This window comes from Theropithecus gelada, chromosome 1 (assembly GCF_003255815.1).
Source record: "Theropithecus gelada isolate Dixy chromosome 1, Tgel_1.0, whole genome shotgun sequence".
NCBI lineage: Eukaryota > Metazoa > Chordata > Mammalia > Primates > Cercopithecidae > Theropithecus > Theropithecus gelada.
Window position 1 is genome coordinate 47,215,309 of NC_037668.1, and position 23,901 is coordinate 47,239,209.

The 23,901-nt window shown below is 53.5% G+C and overlaps 2 protein-coding genes across 4 annotated transcripts in view; one reads left to right on the forward strand and one right to left on the reverse strand.

The window, feature by feature from the left end:
• The first annotated feature begins 4,755 nt into the window (after positions 1–4,755).
• HTR6 (5-hydroxytryptamine receptor 6) lies at positions 4,756–19,985 on the forward strand. Its single transcript, XM_025356534.1, has 3 exons — positions 4,756–5,936; positions 17,566–17,724; positions 17,913–19,985. The coding sequence occupies exons 1-3, from the start codon at positions 5,223–5,225 to the stop codon at positions 18,360–18,362; spliced, it is 1,323 nt and encodes a 440-aa protein (XP_025212319.1). The 5' UTR covers positions 4,756–5,222; the 3' UTR covers positions 18,363–19,985.
• A 1,559-nt stretch (positions 19,986–21,544) lies between these two features.
• TMCO4 (transmembrane and coiled-coil domains 4) overlaps positions 21,545–23,901 on the reverse strand; it is a 122,226-nt gene continuing 119,869 nt past the window's right edge. For 2 of the 3 annotated variants that reach the window (XM_025366717.1, XM_025366727.1), the window contains one exon: positions 21,571–22,771. In XM_025366717.1, coding sequence (XP_025222502.1) covers positions 22,367–22,771 — 405 coding nt within the window. In that variant the 3' untranslated portion in view covers positions 21,571–22,366. Of the gene's footprint in view, positions 22,772–23,901 lie in introns of all 3 variants that reach the window. The other variant, XM_025366709.1, reaches the window with a different exon arrangement.

Sequence of the window (23,901 nt, forward strand, 5' to 3'; positions counted from 1 at the left end):
TGTTGCCAGGCTGGAGTGCAGTAGCGCGATCTGGGTTCACTGCAACCTCCGCCTTGTGGGTTCAAGTGATTCTCCTGCCTCACCCTCACGAGTAGCTGGGACTACAAGCGCGCGCCACCATGCCCAGCTAATTTTTGTATTTTTAGTAGAGACGGGGTTTCACGGTGGTCTCGATCTCTTGACCTCGTGATCTGCCCGCCTCGGCCTCCCAAAGTGCTGGGATTACAGGAGTGAGCCATCGTGCCCGGCCTGGGACTTAAAGTCTTTACAAGGGATTAACACTGATAGCGCAGATAGCAACGCAGGCCCCTCTCTTTCCACTTTGTTTGCCTGTATGGAGCCAGCTCTCAACTGGTTTCCTTCCTCTGCTCCAAGCCTCTGAGGAGACTGAGTCTGCTTGGGTTCATATCTTAGCTGGACCACTTCCTAACTATAGTCTTGAGCAAGTCACATAAGATCTCCGAGGCTCACTTTTCCTATGTGCAAAATGGGGAATAATGGTCACACCTACCTCACTCTTAGGGTCGCAGTGAGCATTACGTGAGTCAGTGCACATGTAGAGTTCGGGACATGCCTGGCTTTAGTAAGACCTCAATGGATGTCAGCTGTTATTATGATTGAGAATGAATAATTGGCCCAAGCTGCAGGGTGTTGCACTGATCGTTTTGTTCATTTATTCCTTCATTGAACAGATATTTATTGAGAGCCTAATATGTGCCAGAGCTCCAGCATGAACCAGACAGACAGATCCCTGCCTTCAGGGAGTTTACCCAGTTGTTCAGTGCCTTCTGGCACAGAGTAGCTTTGGGCTGGCTGGCAACCTCCCTGGGGCCTTGATTTCTCCATCTCTGTCATGAGGCACTTGCCTCAGTCCTCATGTACGGACAGGCATGGAGGTCTGGGGCAGACAACTCCCTAAAACTTAGCTGTTCCGTAGTGGCACCCACTATCTCCTGTGGGGAGGAAGCTCTCATGGCTAGAAGTAATCAAGCAAAAGCTGAGTATTCTTGAAAGCCCTCTTTACCCTGAAATGTTAAGAGGTCTAGGACTTCATTATTTCATGACCCAAATGACAGTTATAGGAGCACACACACGAAGCGTCTATAAAGGTCTCAGCCAGGTATAGGACTCATGCCTATAACTCTAGTGCTTTGAGAGGCTGAGGCAGGAGGATCACTTGAGGCCAGGAGTTTGAGACCAGCCTGGGCAATACAGCAAGACCTTGTCTCTACAAAAAACTTAAAAAATTTAGCTGGGTGTGGTAGCGCACACCTCTAATCCTACCTATGTGGGAGGCTGAGGTAGGAAGGTGGCTTGAACACAGGAGTTTGAGGTTACAGTGAGCTATGATAGCATCACTGCCTCCAGCCTGGGCCACAGAGCGAGACTCTTGTCACTAAAAAAGAAAAAAAAAGTCTCAAGTTCAAGATCATAACAGTATGGCCACAAGGTGGCACCACAACCCTGGCCCAATCTTAAAATAAAATTTTAAATTTTAGTACAGATCATATTCTAACAAACATTAGTGGATCCATCACCCAGAATGAACAAATGTTAAAGTTATTGCCAGGTTTTCTTTAGTTTTGTTTGTTTGTTTGAGACAGGGGTCTCACTGTCACCCAGGCTGAAGTTCAGTGGCTATTCACAGCTGTGATCCTAGTTCGCTGCAGCCTTGAGTTGTTGGCCTCAAGCAATCCTCTCACCCCAGTCTCACAAGTAGCTGAAACTAGAGTCGTGCACCACCACGCTCGGCTAATCTTTAGGTCTTTTTTAAAAATAAAATATATCAAGTATTGTGGAAAAGTGAAAGCAGAAAGACTAATATTCTGTACATTACATACAGATTTTTACAAAGCAACATTTATCAGGCAAAATTTTTTACTTATCCCATTCACAGCTACACTGGCTTGGTTTCATAGCAGCAGAGAATTTGAGAGGCTTTGCATAACTTCACAGAGCAAGTGGCAGACTCTGGATGATGATCCCAGGTTGCTGGGCTCCCAAATCCTTCCACACAGCACCTCTCAGGGCTGTAGTTGTCCACATCAGAAATCCCTGGGCTCAAGGAGTTGGCACAGAGTTGAATGCATGATGATTGTGCTGATGGGAACACTAAGGCCAAGAGGTAGCATTTTTTTTTTCAGATGGAGTTTCGCTGTTTTTACCCAGGCTAGAGTGCAGTGGCGTGATCTCAGCTCACTGCAACCTCTGCCTCATGGGTTCAAGTGATTCTCCTGCCTCAGCCTCCTGAGTAGCTGGGATTATGGGTGTGCGTCACCACACCTGGCTAATTTTGTATTTTTAGTGGAGACGGGGTTTCATCATGTTGGCCCGGCTGGTCTCGAACTCCTGACCTCAGGTGATCTGCCCGCCTTGGCCTCCCAAAGTGTTGGGATTACAGGCGTGAGCCAACGCGCCCGGCCAACTAGCGTTAACATAGTACCAAAGACACAGATTACATCAATGTCATTTAATCCCCTCAGCAACTCTGTGAGGTGGGTGCTGTTTTGTTCTGCTAACTATTACAGAAGAGAAAACTGCGACCCAAGGAGATGGAGCCACTGGCCCTGAATCCCAGAGCTGGGATGGAGCTGGGATCCCAAGCCAGGTCTTTCTGACTCTCTGCCCAGGCTTGCTGTACTACGTTCTGTTCCTTGGGGGCATGGCAGAAGTCGTCACAGTGGTGCAGTGTGGTGGCAAGGAGGAAGGACAGGCCTCCTCTCTCTGCTTAAAAGATGCTTCTGTGGGCAAGGCTGGGGCTCTGAGCACCAAATAGCGGCTTAGAGTCGGGGGGTGGGTGCTGCAGGCTCTGAGGTGCCTGTGGGGAGGTTTTTGACCATCTGTGATGGGCTGTCTTTGCCATGGGCATTGAGCAGATCTGAGTTTTGGTTCCACTTCACCACTTGCTGCTGGTGATCTGGGGCAAGGCCCTTGGCCTCTCTGAACCTCAGTTTAACATCTACCTCTCAGCATTATTGTGCGGATGGGAATAAATAACTGGCGGAGTAGGAAAGCCCCTGGGGACATCGCAGGAGCCTTCGATGTGGGAAGTATTATTTTTCTGTTTCTGTGGAGAAAAAATGATCCCACTGTGTTCTCTTTATACTACTTTTTCTTTTTCTTTTCTTTCTTTCTTTCCTTCCTTTCTTCCTTCTTTCCTTCTCTCTCTCTCTTTTTTTTTTTTTTTTTTTTTTTGACAGAGTCTTGCTATGTCACTCAGGCTGGAGGACAGTGGCACAGTCTTGGCTCACTGGAACCTCTGCCTCCCGGGTTCAAGCGATTCTCCTGCTTCAGCCTCCTGAATAGCTGGGATTACAGGTGCCCGCCACCACGCCCAGCTAATTTTTATATTTTTGATAGAGACGGGGTTTCACCCTGTTGGTCAGGCTGGTCTCGAACTCCTGACCTCAGGTGATCCGCCCGCCTCAGCCTCCCAAACTGCTGAGATTACAAGCCTGAGCCACCGCGCCCGGCCCACTTTCTATGTTGATTATGCCTATTGTTTATCGTCTGTCTCCTTCCACTAGAATGTAAGCTCCATGGAGGTGCAGATCTTTGTTTTGGCCACTGTAGGGTCCCGATGGGTCAGAACAGTGCCTGACTTCTAGTGGATGCGCCTTAAATATCTGTTCAATGAATGGATGAATAGAGTCCACAGTATTAATCTGCACAGCAGTGTTAGGCAGAGACTCTTTTCAGCCAGAGGGGAGAGATACAGAAGGAGGTCACACCCAGGGGAAACCACACCCCAGGCCTCTGCCTGCAGCGACTCTAACCCACCTGGCCTGGGGATTCTCAAATCTGTTCACGCTCTGTTAGACTAGGAGCGCCAACAGCTCAGGGACTTCATCCTTAGTACCCGGCCCCTTTGGCGATCGGGATGGTTTCTGCAGGGAAAGGTTAGCTTCTTGCTCAAACTAACGATGAAGAATGCCCAGAATTACTAACCCGTTTTACAGCTATGGTAACTGAGGCCCAGAGAGGTGTCAGGCGATTTGTCCAATATTTCCCAACTCCTGGTTCCCCTGAAAGCCTGGTGACCCCCTTGTGAGTGGGCAGGCACCCATTAGGGAGCAGTCCCTGGATAAAGGCAGGTCACAGCCCCCTTCTCCGAGTTCCGCCTGCGCCGCCGCCCCGTGTGGGTTGGGAGGGGCATCTGGGAGTGCGGGGGCTGCCGCAGCCCGGAAGGTGACCCCGCGCAGCTGGGGCGCTCGGATCTTCGGCCCACAGGCCCGGGGTGCCGGGACCCCGCCCGCCTGCAGGGCCAGGGCTCGGCTCTCCCCGCCCACCGTGAGGCGGGACGCACGCTCCGCGGCGCGGAGACCGCGCGCTCCAGGCTGCACCCAGCCGCTCCTCCGCGCGTGAGGGCTCCTCGCGGCGCCTCCCGGGTTCGGGAGACCCGGGCCCGCCGCCCGCCTGGCCCGCGGCCGCCTCTTCCTCTCGCAGCCCCGCGGCGCTTGCCGCAGTCACAGGCGGCGGAGAAGCCAGAGCGCCCCAGGTACCAGTGCGGGCGGGAGGCGGAGGCGACCCTGCGGCCGGGTGGGGAGGGGGCGCCGCGCGGCCGCTGCCCTCCGCTTCCCGCGGGGCCTGGAGGTCCCGGCGAACCCCCGCGCAGTGTGCGCCCGATCCCGGTGCCTCCGCGCCAGCTGAGACCTGCCTTTCCCCGGGGGGCTTTGCTCCGGCCCCTAGGCCCCCGCCCTGCAGACCCCACCCTGGCACCCCACACGCCCACCGGCCGCGGGGAGCCTGCTCCGGCCCGAGAGCGCCCATTCGCCCCCCGCGCCCACCTCCTCGCGCTCCCACTTCCCAGAGCTCTGCCCCGGCCGGACGCCCCTCCCCTATCTTGCCGCCCGCCCCCTCCAGGACTCTCTGCTCCCACCCCGGGGCGCCCATCCGACATCTGCTTGACTTCCCGCCGCTTCCTTTAGGGGCCTCGGCTCATCGGGTGCCCCTCCCCAAACTTCCAACCCGTTTGCTCCAGGTGTCCTTGCCCCGTTCCCGAGGGCGCCCAAATAGCCACTCTGCGTCCTGTTGTGGTCGCTGCCCCCTGACCTAGCGCGACCCAGTGCCCCCGCCCATGTCTCCCCACTCGCCTCCCCCGGGGGGCGTGGTGAGTCGCCGTCTGCTCTCGCCGACGGTGCCCGTCCAGCCTGCGCTTCGCCGGGGCCCTCACCTGCCTTCCCACCACCCTATCACGCCCTTACCCTCCACCCCCGGTCCCCATGGTCCCAGAGCCGGGCCCCACCGCCAATAGCACCCCGGCCTGGGGGGCGGGGCCGCCGTCGGCCCCGGGGGGCAGCGGCTGGGTGGCGGCCGCGCTGTGCGTGGTCATCGCGCTGACGGCGGCGGCCAACTCGCTGCTGATCGTGCTCATCTGCACTCAGCCCGCGCTGCGCAACACGTCCAACTTCTTCCTGGTGTCGCTCTTCACGTCCGACCTGATGGTGGGGCTGGTGGTGATGCCGCCGGCCATGCTGAACGCGCTATACGGGCGCTGGGTGCTGGCGCGCGGCCTCTGCCTGCTCTGGACTGCCTTCGACGTAATGTGCTGCAGCGCCTCCATCCTCAACCTCTGCCTTATCAGCCTGGACCGCTACCTGCTCATCCTCTCGCCGCTGCGCTACAAGCTGCGCATGACGCCCCCGCGTGCCCTGGCGCTAGTCCTGGGCGCCTGGAGCCTCGCCGCGCTCGCCTCCTTCCTGCCCCTGCTGCTGGGCTGGCACGAGCTGGGCCACGCACGGCCCCCAGTCCCGGGCCAGTGCCGCCTGCTGGCCAGCCTGCCCTTCGTCCTCGTGGCGTCGGGCCTCACCTTCTTCCTGCCCTCGGGTGCCATATGCTTCACCTACTGCAGGATCCTGCTGGCTGCCCGCAAGCAAGCCGTGCAGGTGGCCTCCCTCACCACTGGCATGGCCAGCCAGGCCTCGGAGACACTGCAGGTACCCGGGGTGTGCAGGGAGACCTGGGCTGTGGGATGGAGAGGAATGAGCAGCCCCTGGGAACCCCCTGGGCATCGCCACTTAGCACACATTTGCTCATGGCCCTGCGTGGCAGTTGTGAGCGCCCACCTTTCTTCTGAACTCCAGACCCAATGCCTGACCCACCCAGCACAGGATAGCTCCGTCAGGATAGGCGGCAGGCTTCTCCCAGGCACCATGTACAACAGAGAATTTATGGTGGCCCAACTCTCCCCATCTTTGCCTCCCTGGTCTTCCCCATCATGGCAAATGGCACCATTTCGGCATCACATGCCAGGAACTTAGAAATACTTTTCTCCCTCACCCTCATGCCATTCATTAGCGAGACCTGTTGGTGCTCCCTCTAAACAGGTGCCATCTCCACTGCCACTTCTTACTGGGGAGGCTGCGTAGACTTCTACTGGCTCCACTGGTTCTGCTGCAGACCCACTACTCTCCATCTTCTGTGTAGAAGCTGGAGCAATTAAAAAAGAAGTGATCATGTCGCTCCCCTTCTTCAGACTTCAGGCTCCCCATTGTGCTCCAGATAAAGAAAACCTGTCTCAGGATCTGGCCTCAGGATCCCGCACTGCCAACCTCTCCAGTGTCACCTCCACTCTCCCTCTCTCTTACTCTACAACAGCCTTGTAGCCTTTCTCATGCTTCTAGAAGGCACTGGGCTTACTTCTGTGCCCAGGTCTTTGCACTTGCTGTTCCCTGTGCCTGGAATGTTCTTCCCCCGGCTGCCCTCTTCCCAGGGGACATCTTTGACTACCCTGTCTGCAGGCCCATCCACACTCCCCGTCCCTGTTATTCTCCATAAGAACAAGTCATAAGAATGACTTGTTCATTCTGCCTCCCTGACTTGAATATAAGCTCCAGGAGGGTCACACATATCAAGGTCAGTTTTTTGTTTTGTTTTTGTTTTTTTTTTTTGAGACGGAGTTTCACTCTGTCGCCCAGGCTGGAGTGCAGTGGTGCGATCTTGGCTCACTAAAACCTCCACCTTGCGGGTTTAAGCTATTCTTCTGCCTCAGCCTCCTGAGTAGCTGGGATTACAGGCACCCACCACCACGCCAGGCTAACTTTTGTATTTTTAGTAGAGACGGGGTTTCATCATATTGGCCAGGCTGGTCTTGAACTCCTGATTGAGGTCAGTTTTGATCCCCACTGTGCATAGTAGGTCCTATCTCGTTTCGGTGCCTCAGAATGGGTTAGGTGCTCTTAGCTCAAGGCCTTGCATTGTCTGTAAGTGAGTGCCAGCTCTTGCCATCCAGGCCGCAGTGCACCTGACTCCTATTGTCCACCCTCGGGGAGGGGGTGGGAGTGTAGACCGACCAGGCCTGAGACCCAGTGACTTAGGTCGCAGGTCTTGAGGGAAGTCCAAGCTGGGCTCTTTTGGTGTAGCCTCGGGTGGCGAAAGCTCTAGGAGGGTGGGGGTTGCCTTGGAGGTCACTGGGCACATGGGGACTTGGCAGAGGGGTGAAAGGCTAACACCCTCCTTGGCAGTCCCCCAGACAAGCTTGCCTGTCCCACCCCAGTGGTGAGGCCCAAAGCTACCCCTGCCCATCACCTGGTGGGGACAGGGCCCCACATGGACTGGGAGTCCTGGCTGCGGCCCTGCTCCTTCCCCCATCCATGCTCCCTGCAGAATATTCTTGAGTCTTGGCAGGTGGCTGGGACTCTGATTTGCTTCTTCAGGGATAGGATGGCTGCCCTGGGCCATATACCCTGGGTTCTTGTTTTTTTGTTGTTGTTATTGTTGCTTTTTAAGAGACAGGGTCTTGCTCTATCACCCAGGCTGGAGGGCTGGAATGCAGTGGCGTGATTATAGCTCACTGCAGCCTAGAATTTATCCTGGCTCATTCTAGCCTGGAGAGCTGGAATGCACTGGCACGCTCAAAACTCACTGAACTCTTGGGCTCAAGCGATCCTCCTGTCTCGGCCTCCCAAAGTGTTAGGGTTACAGGAGTCCTTGGGTTCTTGAAAAGGAGCATTTAATAAGCTTCAGGCATTCAAGAACTGCCTGAGGATATCTTCCTTACTGCCTCTTCCACCACCACCTCCACACCTTAAGCCACTTAATTCACATGCATTTAGCATTTTATTTATTTATTTAGTAGACACAGGGTCTCACTATGTTGCCCAGGCTGGCCTCGAGCTCCCGCTTCAGCGGGAGTAGCTGGAATTGCAGGTGCGTGCCCCGGTGCCTGGCATTCTTAGCATTTTCTTTAAATCATCTGTTTTATCTTTTTGCTTCTATGAATTTGTTTAGAAAGAACACTTCGTTATCTCCTCTAGAAATGGAAAATCTGTATCCCTTGCCATAAACAGAAGGCGATCACAAACACCACTTCAGTGAAGTTGAAGAAGCCCCAGCCCTATCACTAAAATGCAGCTTGGTGTGGTTGAGGTGATGAGCCTAGAGCCTGCTTTCTCTTTGTAGCGTGCTAGAAGGTATCACAAGCATGGTAGCATCAACCTGGGACTTTGTCTTGACGCACTTGGAAGAGCTGGAAGAGAGCTGTAACGGGCTGACGTGCTCACTCTGTGATTCACTCATTCTATGGGGTGTTCCTTTACCATCTAAAATAATCTCCACTCCCACAGTGCAGGAAGCTCTGCTCTTGTGACTAAGGATATGAGAAGTTGGCTGGTCTGAGTGAGGTTGGGGCAGGAGAGATCAGGATTCCTAGTTTCAGTGGTGCCGGTACCACACAGATTTTCTTTCCATGAATCTCACTGGCTGGTACTAGGATCGAACCTGAGTCTGTGGTCTTGGAACCTGGGCAGGAGTCTCCCAGATGCTAACAGCTGCAGCCCCACAATCTGTGGGCACTCACTGTGTGCCAGGTACCGAGCTAAGCTTATTAATCCCCCAAACACCCAAGGAGTCAAGTACTACCCGCACCCCTGTTAGACAGGTGGGGAAACCGAGGCTCAGAGAGACAGGTGACTTGCCCAAGATTGCACAGTTGGTAAGTGGGGTTTAAGCTCAGATCTGGTTGGTACCATCACACTATGCTGGTGTGCTGCCTGTGGGCAGTGATGCTCTTGAAATGCTTTGCTTGGGGACCCCACACCTTGCCCCTTTTCTTCTCTGTGCCTTCTGGTCTCCTCTGTTGGGTCCTCTGGATCCGCCCCAGCCATGGCATCCCTGGGCCTCAGTCCTCAGAGCACCTCGTCCTTTTTCCACATTTCCTCCATTAGTGACCTCATCTTGTCTCGTAACTGAAAATACTACCCACAGGCTGATGACTTCCTACCTGGGCTGCTTACAAGCGTGTGCCACCACGCCCAACTAATTTTCGTATTTTTAGTAGGGACAGGGTTTCACCATGTTGGCCAGGCTGGTCTCGAAGTCCTGACCTCAAGTGATCTGCTAGCCTCGGCCTCCCAAAGTGCTGGGATTACAGGTGTGAGCCACTGAGCCTGGCCCTGACTTCCTGATTCCATTCTTGCTCTCTTTCAACCTTCCACAGTGGCTCTAATGATCCCTTTACAACGCAGTTCCTGCCGCGTCATTCCTCTGCTCTGATGGCCTTGTGTTTCACATCACCTGGCCTCTGACCCTGTCTGGCCTCCTCTCCTTCTGTAATCCCGTTTGTTTCTTCTCTTTCAGTCATACTGGCATCCTTGCTGTTCCTTGTTCAACACACCAAGCCCGTTCTCCCTCACTTGCGGTTCCTTCTGTTGGAGCGCCCTTTCTTCAGGTCTCCACCCTGTTCTCCCCCTAATTTCCATCACTTACTTCCAGCCTCTGTTGAATTGCCTCCCCTAATCCCTTTCTCAAGAGTAGCACCTGCCACCCTCCCCAGGTCCTCTCCAGTCCTCATTTCCTTAGTTATTTCTCTCAGCAGCACCTCCTACCCCCTGACGTGTTCTATACCTACCCATTTTTGTTTATTTACTGTTTATTTCCTTCTTCTAGAATTTAAGCTCTGTGAGGGTGGGGAACTTGTTTTTCTGTTTTCTTTTCTTTTGGAGACGGAGTCTCACTCTGTCGCCCAGGCTGGAGTACAGTGGCGTGATCTCGGCCCACTGCAACCTCTGCCTCCCGGGTTCAAGCAACTCTCCTGCCTCAGCCTCCCGAGTAGCTGGGACTACAGGTGCACACCGCCACACCGGGCTAATTTTTTGTATTTTAGTAGAGATGGGGTTTCATGGTGTTGCCCAGGCTGGTCTTGAACTCCTGAGCTCAGGCAATCCACCCGCCTTGGCTTCCCAAAGTGCTAGGATTACAGGCGTGAGCCACCGTGCCTGGCCTGTTTTCCACCATGGTCCCAGGACTTAGGGCCACCTGGCACATCGTGGGTGCTCAGTATGTATTTGTGGAAGGAATGCAGTGAACACAGTGCTTCAGGGAGCCTGGGATTCCACCCCTGTTCCTGTGGTTGCCTGTTTTCTCATCCCTTTCAGAGTTACTTCTTGAGTGTCATGATCCTGAGCTTTTTATCGTGTTAATTCATTTGCTTGGTGACATGTATTGACGTCTGCTTTGCGCAGCAGATGTTCTGGGCTGTGGATATGGTGGTGAATGAGACCGACAGTGCCTGCCCTCTTGAAATCTGTTCTAGTTAGGGATACAGACATTAATCATCAACCTGTATCACGATGAGGATTATGGAGCTTATAGAAGGGGTGCCTCCCCCAGCAAACATTCAAAATCTATTATTCACTGTGTATGTTTGAAGATGAAAGCAAAGAACTCACACCAAGCCCCAAAGTGAAAGGCTGGAGGGTCTTCATGGGTTGTTCAGGCCAGCGCCTTACTTCTAAGGCAGAGTGACTCAGGGGCCGCTCAAGCCAGAAATGTGTCTGTTCTAATCCCCCTGCTTTCTGGAAAACCCAAACTCTGCCTGTGTTCCTGCTTTCAAATCTACTCGGCTCCTAAGCAAGCCTCCTGCAGGCCATTTTCCTGATTGCCTGGTGAGCAGCCTGCATTTTGGGAACTTGCATCCGGGATGCTGCCTCTGCTTGGCCCTCCTGGGTCACCGCCCCTTTCTTCCCACCAGAGCTGGCCTAGAGGTGGAGGCCCCCTCAATGTTTGGACCTAAAGGAAGTGATGAGAATGAATCAGATGTGGGTGCCTTGGACCCCTTCCCTTTTCCCAGCCCCACTTAGCTTCCTGCCCCATTCCAGTCTCTAGCTTCCCTGCAGAGGGAAAGGAGCTGGGCATAGGTCTCAAGGCCCCAGTTCTTCTGGGATCAGAACATGGGAACTGGTCAGCCTTGAGCATTTCATCCCCTCTCCCTATGTCTGTTTATGGAAACGGGCTTTTAAAAGGCCACTGGTTGGCTTAATCATTTCCACCAGGTCTTCCCACCACCTCAGGGCTGGGAGGAAGGGGTCCTGCTTAGCACTGGGGCTGGGAGTGTGGGCTGGGGATGGAGGAAGAGCCGTGGGGCAGAGTGAGATGCTGCCAAAGCAGGGGAGTCTGTGTGTTGGGAGCAGGGTGGAAGGTGGGAGCCTGGATGTGGGTGGCACTGAGCCATCCTTGGGAGATTGTGGAGGGTCCAGGGTGTTAGGGACAGTTTCAGAGACGCAGCATGGGCCATCGGCTTGAGGGAGAGCCCAGTAGGAAAGGCCCAGCCTCTTCCTCTTCCTGGCAGGATTTCTGGGTCTCTGTGGCCCATAACCTCATCCCATCTCTACACCTCACCTTCCTCCCCACTCCCACCCACCCTTCTCTCCTTCAGTTCCCATGTCTTCCTTCTGTGTGCCCCTGTCTTCCCCTCCCCCTTCTCCTCTCCCATCAATTTCTCCTGCTTTTCCTCCTCCCCTTCCTTTTTTCACCCTTCCTCACCCAACTAAGCATCATTCTGTCTTAGTGATCCATCTTCCCTTCCATCTCTGTCTTTCCTCCTCAGAGGAGGAGGCTGTGATCACAGAAATATCTGTGAGGGGGAGGAGGGGGCGCAGCCAGGGACAGACTGGCAGAGTGACACTGCTGAGCATGGCAGGCTTGGCTGCTGCTCAGAGCCAGGCAGCCTGGTGCAGCCAGGGCTGGAGCAGGAGTCTGGGGGTCTAGCTGGTCAGGGTTCAAGCCCTGCCTCTTTTCTCTCATAGCTGGATGACCTTGGGCAAGGCATTTTACCTCCTTATGCTCCGGGGGTCATGACAGCTATCACACAAGGCTGTTTGAATATTCAATTAGATAATATACACAAACTACCAGGCACATAGTAAGTGCTCAACAAATTTCAGTTAAGCAGTGACTCACAACTGTAATCCCAACACTTTGGGAGGCCAAGGCAGGAGGCTCCTTTGAAGCCAGGAGTTCGAGACCAACCTGGGCAACATAGCGAGCTCCTATCTCTAAAAGTATATGTAAAAAATTAGCCAGGCCTGGTGGTCTGTAGTTACAGCTATTCGAGGAGGCTGAGGTGAGAGGATTGCTTGAGCCCAGGAGTTTGAGGCTGAAGTGAGGTATGATCATGCCACTGCATTCCAGCCCAGGCAATAGAGCAAGACCTCATTTTTTTTTTTTTTTTTTTTTTTGAGATGGAGTCTCGCTCTGTTCCCCAGGCTGGAGTGCAGTGGCCGGATCTCAGCTCACTGCAAGCTCCGCCTCCTGGGTTTATGCCATTCTCCTGCCTCAGCCTCCCGAGTAGCTGGGACTACAGGTGCCCGCCACCTCGCCCGGCTAGTTTTTTGTATTTTTTTAGTAGAGATGGGGTTTCACCATGTTAGCCAGGATGGTCTCGATCTCCTGACCTCGTGATCCACCCATCTCAGCCTCCCAAAGTGCTGGGATTACACGCTTGAGCCACCGTGCCCGGCCAAGACCCCATCTTTAAAACAACAACAACAGTTGTTCGTGCCTCTCTTTTCCTGTTGTTGGTAAAATATATGTTTCTGGGGAGCTCACCACTTTGACCCTTTCTAGGGAAAAACATCACTGTTGTCACCAGCACCGTCACCACCATTATCAAACAGCTGAGCCAGAGACCAATAATAACGACAATAGCTAACACTTCTATGGGGCTTCCCATGTGCCGGCACTGTTCTAACTTTCTGTGTATTATTTTATTTTATCCTTATTATAATCCTATGAGGCAGATGCTGTTATAATGCCATTTTACAGAACAGAAAGTGGAAGCATAGCTTGCTTAAGGTCACTCTGTTAGGTTGTAACAGAGCCAGAATTTGAAACCAGGCAGTCTGGCTCCAGAGTCTGTCTTATAACTCTCACAGTATGATCAGACGATGGTAAAAAAATTTAATTGTGGGCTGGGCGTGGTGGCTCACGCCTGTGATCCCAGCACTTTGGGAGGCCAAGGTGGGCGGATCACCTGAGGTCGGGAGTTTGAGACCAACATGGAGAAACCCCATCTCTACTAAGGTACAAAATTAGCCGGGCGTGGTGGTGCACACCTGTAGTCCCAGCTTCTCAGGAGGCTGAGGCAGGAGAATCACTTGAACCCAGGAGGCAGAGGTTGTGGTGAGCTGAGATTGCACCATTGCACTCCAGCCTGGGCAACAAGAGTGAGACTCTGTCTCAAAATAAATAAAATAAACAAATAAATAAATAAAGTTAACTGCATAAAGGAATACATAAACACACTTTAAAAATTCAACAATAGGGATGAAGGAAAAGACCCCCAAATTCCAGCTAATCACCTTTTACTCCCAAGGACATGCATCAATTTACGATATGTCCTTCTAGGTCTTGCAGGCTGGTCTTGAACTACTGACCTCAAGTGATCTGCCCACCTTGGCCTCCCAAAGTGCTGGGATTATAGGCATGAGCCACTGTGCCCAGTCTAAACCACTGTTCTTTTGATGGACATTAAGGCTGTTTCCAATTTTTTTCCTATCACGAGTAGTGCTGTGAGACACATTCTTGGATATATCAAGTGTGCAGACATGAATGTAGGTGTTGGCTGGAAGCTGTACGTGGGATTGTTGACTGGAAGGGCCCTGGATTGTCCTTCAGGCAGCTGCCCTCTGACATTGATACAAACGGGAGATGCAAACGACAGGACATGGCCCCGAGGGGCTGTGAGGTGGTTACAGGGGAGAGAGAATCCGGAAAAGTGATGCTGGCATCAGTCAGATGCCGTGGTGTGGACTGGTGACTGCCATTGACTTCTGCTCCATGAGGGCCTCTTGGTGACAGTGGTGGGGTTTCTGTAACCCCACCCTGACTGGGCCCATGGATGCCATCTCCAAAGGTGGAAGCAGCTTGGTGAAGTGGGCAGAGTGGAGTTCCTGGGGCCAGAAATGACAGATTCCCCAACTCAACTCTTACCTGCTGTGTGACTTCTGGCAAGTCATTTTGCCTCTCCGAGCCTCAGTGGTCTTATCTGCAAAATGGGGATGACAATGCCTATCTCTCATAAAGACTGAACAACCTAATGACTATCAAATGCCGATGTGTAGTAAGCGGTCCAGAAATGGAGATGATAACGCTGATTTGGGGCCATTCAGGTTTTGTTAGGAGGCCTTGTGCTGGCACAGTGTGACCTTGGGAAGGGTAGAGTGTCCTCTACCCTTTCTGAGTCTCAGTTTCCTTCTCTCTTTCCTCTTGCCTGTGTTCTTGAGTCAACTCTCCGGAAAGCAGAGGAGAAAGAAAAATCTGGATTTGTTCCCAGGGAGACTAGAAAGGGAATCTGAGTTCATCTTCACCCCATTCTCTGGAGCTCCTTCTCACAGTGATTGACCTGAGATATTCCCCCTAGTGCCTCAGTTTCCCCCATGCCCTAGAGCTCTGATAAGATCAAGGCTGCCTCCTGTCCCCTGCCCTCCCCAGGTCACTAAGGGTCGGAGCAATGCCTGGATGAGACAGTGTCTCCTCCTTCTCCATGCCGTCTATTCCCATTGATGGCAGCAATTTGAAGGTGTGGCAGGTCTTAGGAGATTCTTTGGGGGAAGCAGGAGCCTCTTCCTCCAGGCTGACCATGGTGTGGTCACAAAAGCCATATAGAGTCCACTCTGGAGGAGAGAAAACTAGAAGAGGAGGGAGGAGAGTAAAACCCTTTTACTCCCTCGCTAACTTGGAATGACTTTGGAGCAGAACTTGTGTATCATGGGGTGGAGGCGGAGGAGAGCATCCTCTCGCCATAGCATCTGAGCTGCAGTGTGGTGAGTCAGAGCATTTGTCTTGGCATCTGTGCTGCTTTGGGGAGGCCAGAGCTGCTGGCAGAAGGACAGGGTCCCCAATAGTGCTCAAAATCACCCTAATCTTGCAACACTGAAACAGTAACATGGCTACCAGGTATTTAGCACCTACTCAACGTCAGACACTGTGCATGCATTTATTATCCATAGCTTCACAGTGATGTCGTAAGCTGAGTATCATTTCTCCCATTTTACAGATGTGGAAACAGAGGCTCTCTCAAGATCACAGAGCGAGTAAGTGGTAGAGGCATGATTTGAAGCCAGATCACCTGTCTTAAAAGCCCAGCTTTTGCCTCTGTACAACACCAAGACAGAAGGGAGAAACCAAGGCCTCTGTTGTGAATTTGTATAACCTTGATATTTGTACAACCAGTTTTCACGCGAAGAAACATGTTGAGGGATGGGGATTACAATGTGCTTCGTCTCCCTGCCCCAGCGACCTCCTTGCCATTTCAGAATTAGAATTCCAGCTCCTATGAAAAGACCGCATGTAGTTGGGGTTTCAGCACCATGGACAAGACACCAACTCTGGAGGCCTAGAAAGAGCAGGGGCTGGAGGAGAGGGCATGCGCAGCAGAATGGGGTGGGGTGTTGACTTTGGAGCTCCCTGGAGTTGACACATCTTGGCTTTGCCTCCTCCGCCTTTCCATCTGTGGAAGGCTGCCTGGGAATCTAGCTCCGCTCCTGCCTCCTTCTGACCTTCTCATCTCCCCGCATCCGACCCACCTCTGGCCTCGAGAACTAAGCAGGGCTCTCGTGCAATTTAGGAACTGCGCAAATCCCAGTGCCAGGAAAACCCCCGGCTGTCAAAGCCCAGATGTGTTCCCAGACAGCACGCACACCCTTTGCGTAGCTCATGATGAATTGTGCACACCACTGCCCACAGGCATTAAATAGTAAATAGAGGTGGGCCTCATTTTGTGTAAATCTAATATATGAAAATCCACATTGATTACAAAAACACACATTTTAGAGGAGGGTTTCACATCCCAGCTTTCACGGACTCCTTGGGGTTTCTGGTGGAAACCTAGAGACTTCAAGGTCATCTCTGAACCTTCTGAAAGTGTGGAATGTTGTTTTCTTGTCTGTGTGTGTGTATAAAAATTTATAAGTCTTTTATTTTCTGGGGAGAGGTGTTTTGTGTGTGTGTGTGTGTGTAGATTTTGTTAGCTTTTCAAAGGGCACATGAAGTTTAACAAGTGAAGAGCACTGCTGAGCTGAAGAATCATCCAGCTCAGAGAGCCCGTTGGGACTGTGGGGGCCAGTTTGCAAAGTCAAATTCTAACCTCCTCGGGCCCATGCCTTCCTTTCAGTAGCTGCTGGGAAGTAGCTTATTTCTCCTCCTTCTTCCTACCCCCTCATCCTCTTCCTGTCCACTTTTGAGAATGGAGATGCCTGCCAGTTCGCAGTATAATTGAGTTGTAAAATGCCAAGGTCACCAGCATCCTTAGGAACCTAACAAGAGATTTAGCTGCAAACTTATTGGCTTTGTGCACACATTCTCAAAAAAGCCTTTCTATTTTGTGGGGCTCAAGAGTAATTGCCCAGGCAAGACTATTGCTCCCAAATATGAAGAGAATCCACATACAAAGCAATTGCCAAGCTCTGGACAGTAATAGGTCCTCTTTTTCAAGTACTGTTCAACTGCAATTGATGTGTGTGTGTGTGTGTGTGTGTGTGTGTGATGGAGTCTCGCTCTGTCACCCAGGCTTGGAGTGCAGTGATACGACCTTGGTTCATTGCAACCTCTGCCTCCCGGGTTCAAGCAATTCTCCTGCCTCAGCCTCCTGAGTAGCTGGGATTACAGGTGCCTGCCACCATGCCTGGCTAATTTTTGTATTTTTAGTAGAGGCAAGGTTTCATCCGGTTGGCCAGGCTGGTCTCAAACTCCTGACCTCAAGTGATCTGCCTGCCTCGGTCTCCCAAAGTGCTGGGATTATAGGCATGAGCCACTGCGCCCAGTCAATTGCAATTGATTTCTGTAGCACTAAAGGCTTTGGAAGGTGCTGGGCTCATTGTAATGTGTGTGTTGGCCTGTGTCATATATTGTCTTTGCAGGGATGGTTGTTCTGAACCATCTGATTTGTGTTTCAGGTATTCTTCTGTCTCATTGCACTTCCTAGAGCTCCTTATGAAATTCTGGGTCAGGGTCAGGGCTCAGTGTGGGATCAGGATCAGGGCTCAGTCTAGGTCCACGGTTGAGGCTTGGTTTGAGAACTTGGTTATGTAGGGCTTTATGGTAGGTGTCAGGCTTCAGCTGGGGACCAAGGTCAGGGCTTAGTTTATTGCTGATGTCAGGGCTTGGCCTGGAGTCAGGGTCAGGGCTCGGTCTAGGACTCTAGCTGGGACTCCGTCAAGGAACAGGGCTCAATTTAATCCTGGCACTAGGGCTCAGTCTAGAATCAGGATTGAAGCTCAGTCTGTGGCTAGGATCAGGGTCAGATGGGGGCCCTTTCTCAACTGACTCGTGTGGCCTTCCTTTCCGCAGGTGCCCAGGACCCCACGCCCAGGGGTGGAGTCTGCTGACAGCAGGCGTCTAGCTACGAAGCATAGCAGGAAGGCCCTGAAGGCCAGCCTGACGCTGGGCATCCTGCTGGGCATGTTCTTTGTGACCTGGTTGCCCTTCTTTGTGGCCAATATAGTCCAGGTAATGCCACGGCAGGGGCAGGTGAGTCCGGCCCTTGCATGAGAGGTCCTGGATCCCAGTCCAGGCATGGGGACAGGGGAGGGCAGGCTGCCTCTCGTGGTGCGTGTGTGTGTCTGCTCCATCCATGCTGGGAAGGGTGGCCTGGGTCCCTGCCCTGGGACCAGGCATGACGCATCCCCTCCCCTCAGGCCGTGTGCGACTGCATCTCCCCAGGCCTCTTCGATGCCCTCACGTGGCTGGGTTACTGTAACAGCACCATGAACCCCATCATCTACCCACTCTTCATGCGGGACTTCAAGCGGGCGCTGGGCAGGTTCCTGCCATGTCCACGCTGTCCCTGGGAGCGGCAGGCCAGCCTGGCCTCACCATCACTGCGCACCTCTCACAGTGGCCCCCGGCCCGGCCTTAGTCTACAGCAGGTACTGCCGCTGCCCCTGCCGCCGGACTCAGACTCAGACTCAGACGCAGGCTCGGGCGGCTCCTCAGGCCTGCAGCTCACGGCCCAGCTGCTGCTTCCTGGTGAGGCCACCCGGGACCCCCCGCTGCCCACCAGGGCTGCTGCTGCTGTCAACTTCTTCAACATCGACCCCGCAGAGCCCAAGTTGCGGCTGCATCCACTCGGCACCCCCACGAACTGACCCAGGCTTGGGGCTGGCCAGTGGGGAGCTGGACTGAGCAGAACCCAGACCCTGAGGCCTTGGGCCAGCTCTTGGCTAAGACCAGGAGGCTGCAAGTCTCCGAGGAGCCCTCTGAGCTCCAGGGGGGTGTGCAGAGCCAGCCCCTGCTGCCATCTCCAGGCCCCTTACCTGCAGGGATCATAGCTGACTCAGATACCATGTTCTGAAGGATGCTCCACCGTCGAGTGTAACTTGTGTGTGCAGAGGATGGGCTGGAGGACTCCGGATGTTGGGGAGAAGGACCTCTTGGTCCAGGTTAGGGTGTAAACAATCATGGCTTTTGCCCATTCTGTCAGGCTGGACAGCAGGGAATGCCCCCACCTGCAGGCATGGATTAATGCTGGGCTGAACCCGTTGCTACTCACAGTGTAGTCCATGGACAATCAGCATTGCCATCACCTTTGGGCGTTTGTGAAAAATGCACATTTCTGCCCCTGCCCAGACCTGCTGAGTCAAAACTGCATGTTACCAAGATCCCAGGTGAATCACGTGCCCGTTACAGTCTGAGATGTGCTGCCTTAGATGATCTTTAACCCTGAGAATGATTTGCTGGAGGGTTTTTGGACCTGCCAGTCCCCCCACCCTGGTATATATGTGGCAGCAGCTGCACCTGGGAGGCAGGCAGGCATACATGTGGGCCTCTGCCCTACCACCTATGAGCTCTGGGGCCGGACACAAGTTACTTAACCTCTCCGAGTCTCGGTTGTCCCATCTGTAAGATAGAGAAATGATGCCTATCTTGCAGGGTTGTCTTGAGAATTAAGATAATGTGGGCCCAGCACCCAGTACCTGGTCAGTTAAGTGATACGTTCTGTTGCTACGACCCCCGGCTATCCCGCCCCCTGGCCTCTCTGGCTGTGTGTCAGGAAAGGCTCTTTCTTCCCATTGTTCTCTTTCCATTTGCCTCCCCATCTTCAGCCCCGGCCTGGCCTCCCACAGCCTGACTCTGGTTCCCGAACTCCCTGTTCTGGCTCCTGGGTGGGGACCCCATCTCTCAGGGACCCTCCCAGCTCCGAAGCTGCTGCACTGCCTCTCCTGGGGGCAAAAGGGGCAGGCGGCAGTTTCTTTTTCAGCCTCAGGACTGGTTTACCTCGATCCTGGGGGGTCCTTGGACCTAGAAGGGAACAACTGATGGGGGTAAACCCAGCCCCTTGCCCACCTCCCTCTGGCTTTCCCTGGGGTCAATGAGAGAAATGGGAATGGTAGCTACTTGGGTCAACAGAGCAGAGTCGAAGAAGAGCTGTCCCTGGTGTGGGTGGGGCCCACGAGGCAGGCAGGTGGACTCTGGCACAGGGGCCTTGGTTTCTGGGGGCAGGGGGTTGGGGAACTCTTGGTCGCCACGGTTTCCCTGCCATAGGTCCTTTTTCAGCCCTGCCTCCCCCAAGTTCCACCAACACAAACTCCCAGGGAGTCCTCCATGCCCGGCCTGGCCCTCTCCTTGGTGCTGATGAGACACAACTCTGGCTCCGGCCACGGGCCACGGGCCACGGGCCACGGGCCACGGAGGGGCCATGGTGCTTGTGGGGCTTCCTTTATCCCCCAGGCCTGCCCAAGGGGACTCTCAATAAACTCTAGCTGAAGGCAGTGGCTGTCGTGTGGACTGGATTCAACTGAAGGGTCACACGGGGCTTGAGAAGCAGCTGGTGTAGTGGGAGGAGGCCTGGGGGTAGGTGTCCTGGGTTCTGGTCCAGATTCTGCCCCTTTCATTTGGGACCCCAGCAAAATTCTTTCCCCTTTCAGAGCCTCCATTTCCCATGTGTGACACGGGCAGTTTAGTTTAAAAGCAACAAGAGTTGCATAAATATTTGTTTTTAAATTTTGTGTTTTAAGAGTTGGAGTTGGCACGGTGGCTCATGCCTGTAATCCCAGCACTTTGGGAGGCTGAGGCGGGTCGATCATTTGAGGTCAAGAGTTGGAGACTAGCCTGGTCAACATGGTGAAACCCCATCTCTGGCCGGGCGCGGTGGCTCAAGCCTGTAATCCCAGCACTTTGGGAGGCCGAGATGGGCGGATCACGAGGTCAGGAGATCGAGACCATCCTGGCTAACACGGTGAAACCCCGTCTCTACTAAAAAAATACCAAAAAAAACACAAAAAACTAGCTGGGCGAGGTAGCGGGCGCCTGTGGTCCCAGCTACTCTGGAGGCTGAGCCAGGAGAATGGCGTAAACCCGGGAGGTGGAGCTTGCAGTGAGCTGAGATCCGGCCACTGCACTCCAGCCTGGGCAACAGAGCGAGACTCCGTCTCAAAAAAAAAAAAAAACAACAAAACCCATCTCTACTAAAAATACAAAAAATTAGCCAGGTGTGGTGGCAGGTGCCTTAATCCCAGCTACTCGGGAGGCTGAGGCAGGAGAAACCCTTGAACTCGGCAGGTGGAGGTTGCAGTGAGCCAAGTTCATGCCATTGCACTCTAGCCTGGTGACAAGACTCCATCTCAAAAAAAAAAGAGTCGGAGTCTCACTCTTTCACCCAGGCTGTGGCACAATCATAGCTCGCTGCAGCCTCGAACTCCTGGGCTCAGGCAATCCTCCCGCCTCAGCCTTCTGAGTAGTTGGCAGTGGCTAATTTTTTTATTTTAATTTTTTGTCAATACCAGGTCTCGCTATGTTGCCCAGACTGATCTCCAACTCCTGGCCTCAAGCAATCCTCCTACTTTGGCCTCCCAAAGTGCTGAGATTACAGGCATGAGCCATAAATGTGTGTTGAATGAACAAATGAATACAAATGAATACACATACACCTGAGCGGTGATCTGGCTCCTATGTTCTACCACTCTAATTTCTGCTGCCCTCCTCCCACCTCCCCCAGAGCTTGTCAATTCTTCCTCTGCCTGGGCCTTGATTTCCCCATCTGCACAACGGGGGTGCATTATCTCTGGCCCTGTCATTCAGGTACTGTGGGAGGAACAAAGAGGAAGGCTCTCACGGATGCAGACCCAGTGGCTTGGGGCTTGGACATTGGAGTCTGACATACAGGGGCCTGGAACTTGGCTCCATCACTAACCAGCTGTTCGGCCTTCAGCAGGTTACCTGATGTCTCTGAGCCTCAGTTTCCCCAAATACAAAATGAAGATAATAATAGTCCCTACCTCATAGGATTGCTGTGAAGGGCAACTGACACATCCCAGGCAACCACTTGGTATGTGGTACATGCTCAAGAAGTGGTAGCTTCTTATTGTTATTTATTGCTGTTGTTATCCCCTCTGTTCCTGCTACAGGAAATTCTTTCCATGTAAAATTCATTCTTGTCCCCAGGCCTAGTTCACAGCCTTACTGAAAGCAATTCAGCACGTATTCACCAGGCTCTGTTAGTTATGTCCAGATGTTGCGTGATGGGGGAGCACACTCACATTGCATCTGTGTGACTAATGTCCCTGGAGTTGTGCAGTGCACAGCCTGCATGGCTGTACAGGACAGATCTGATTGGATCTCCTAGGAGCAGGAGTGAGCTGCCCTCTTTGTACCTGCGCCTGCTCGGTTACTGCCAGTTGATGGTGGCTGTCAGCTGGTGGGCTGGAGTGTGGATGGAAGAGCAGACATACACCTGGTTTTACTGAGGCCAGGGGAGAGGTGGTGTGGGAGCCTCAGGTCCCAGAGAGCCCCCGGGACCTCCTGATGGGCAGCCAGACTCCAAAGCTATGAGAGGAAGCACAGAAAGCCCACAGCTGGCTTCCAGTTCTGGGGCTCTAAGCCGTGCTTGGTTGACTCTGCAGGTCTCTGATGAGGGGACGGCTGCTCCCTGGTGGGGTTTCCCTGGGGATAGGCAGCTTCCCCAGGGTGGGCGTGTTCTCTCTTCCAAATTCTCCTTCCTTCCATTTCCTTTCCCTTTCAGTCCTAATTCCTTCAGTTTAGGAAAGAGACCGGTGGAAATTCTGCACCCCCAGAGCTCCTGGGAGGAACCCGAGGGTATGAGAGAGAGCTGCATACAGAGACTGGGAAGGACGGCTCAGGTCCCCTGCTGTGGTCAGTCCAGCCCCGGGCTGGGGCCCTGGGTCTTGCAGGCACAATCGGGGCAGCCCAGTGGGTTGGGGTCCATGCCATGGCTGCAGATGGGGGTGCTTTCAGGGCTGGCAGCAGCAGGAAGGGAGGCCCCTTCAGATTGGTCCAGCCCTGCCTGCACCTGGGCTTGGCTGGGGTCTGTGGACATGGCCAATTTGGAGGTGTCTCCGGATGTGGGACCCTGGGTTTGCCCAGCGTGGTGGGGGATATCTCCTGATGAGGCGGCAGCTGCTGCCTGGCGAGGCTCCTCGGGGGGCAGGCAGCCTGGGGCCAGCAAGAGCCCCTTCTCATCCCAGCCTGGCTTGGTATGGATGCCCACAGCCTTCAGGATGGCGTCCATCTGCTTGGCATAGTCCAGGTGGCCGCTGACCTGCAGGAGACAGTGAGTGAGCATCACGGTGGGTGTGTGGAGCCCAGCCCTCCCCAGGGACTTCCAGCCAAACTTCTGGGCCTCAGCGTTGCCCTGAGCATCCACAGCCAACCAGTCACCAAACCCATGACTCCATTCCTCAGTGGCTCTCAAATCCAGAGTGGGTGGGAAGGCTCTATGTTCACAGCTGTTTTAGAATTTATTAAATAAAGATGAAGGATGTTTCTCTAAAAAATCTGGATCCTTTGGGGACAGGAAGGAATCTCCTGATAAACAGAAAGGTGGTGTAGAAGCTCTCATTCTTTGCTTGAAGCTTTTTTTTTTTTTTTTTGAGACAGGGTCTTGCTCTGTTGCCCAGGCTGGAGTACCGTGGCGCAATCTTGGCTCACTGCAACCTCCACCTCCTGGGTTCAAGCGATCTTCCTGCCTCAGCCTCCTGAGTAGCTGGGATTATAGGCGTGTGCCACCATGCCAGTAATTTTTTGTATCTTTAGTAGAGAAGGGGTTTTGCCATGTTGGCCAGGCTGGTCTCGAACTCCTGGCCTCAAGTGATCCACCGGCCTTAGCCTCCCAAAGTGTTGGGATTACAGGCCTGAGTCACTGTGCCCGGGAGCTTTTTTTTTTTTTTTTTTTTAGGGATGGGCTTTTTGTCAAAATAGCATGAGAAAAAAGAAAAATGAAGAGAGAGAGAGAGAGAGAGAGAGAGAGAGAGAGAGAGAGAGATGGGTTCTGTCCTCCAGGCTGGAGTGCAGTGGTACAACCATAGCTCCCTGCAGCCTTGACCTCCTGGGCTCTAGTGATCCTCCCACCTCAGCCTCCTGAGTAGCTGGGATTACACATGCATGCTACCATGCCTGGCTAATTTGTAAATGTTTTGTAGAGATGGGGTCTCCTATGTTGCCCAGGTCTTGAACTCTTGGCCTCAAGAAATCCTGCTGCCTCAGCCTCCCAAAGTGCTGGGATTACAGGCCTGAGCCACTGTGCCCAGCCGATGCCTGCAGCTCTAGGCTACCCCAGAAGGGCTCTGCTGCTCACTAGCTGTGATAGCTTGGTCAGGCCCCTGTACCCCTCTGGCTCTCAATTTCCTCCGCTGTAAAAAGGGGAACACAGGATAGTTTCACCAGAGGTTG

Coding starts and splice junctions, on each gene's coding strand:
- HTR6 (XM_025356534.1), top strand. CDS start 5,223: ATGGTCCCAGAGCCGGGCCCCACCGCCAATAGCACCCCGGCCTGGGGG. Junction 5,937..17,565: donor AGGCCTCGGAGACACTGCAG/GTACCCGGGGTG, acceptor TCCTTTCCGCAG/GTGCCCAGGACCCCACGCCC. Junction 17,725..17,912: donor TTGTGGCCAATATAGTCCAG/GTAATGCCACGG, acceptor CCCTCCCCTCAG/GCCGTGTGCGACTGCATCTC.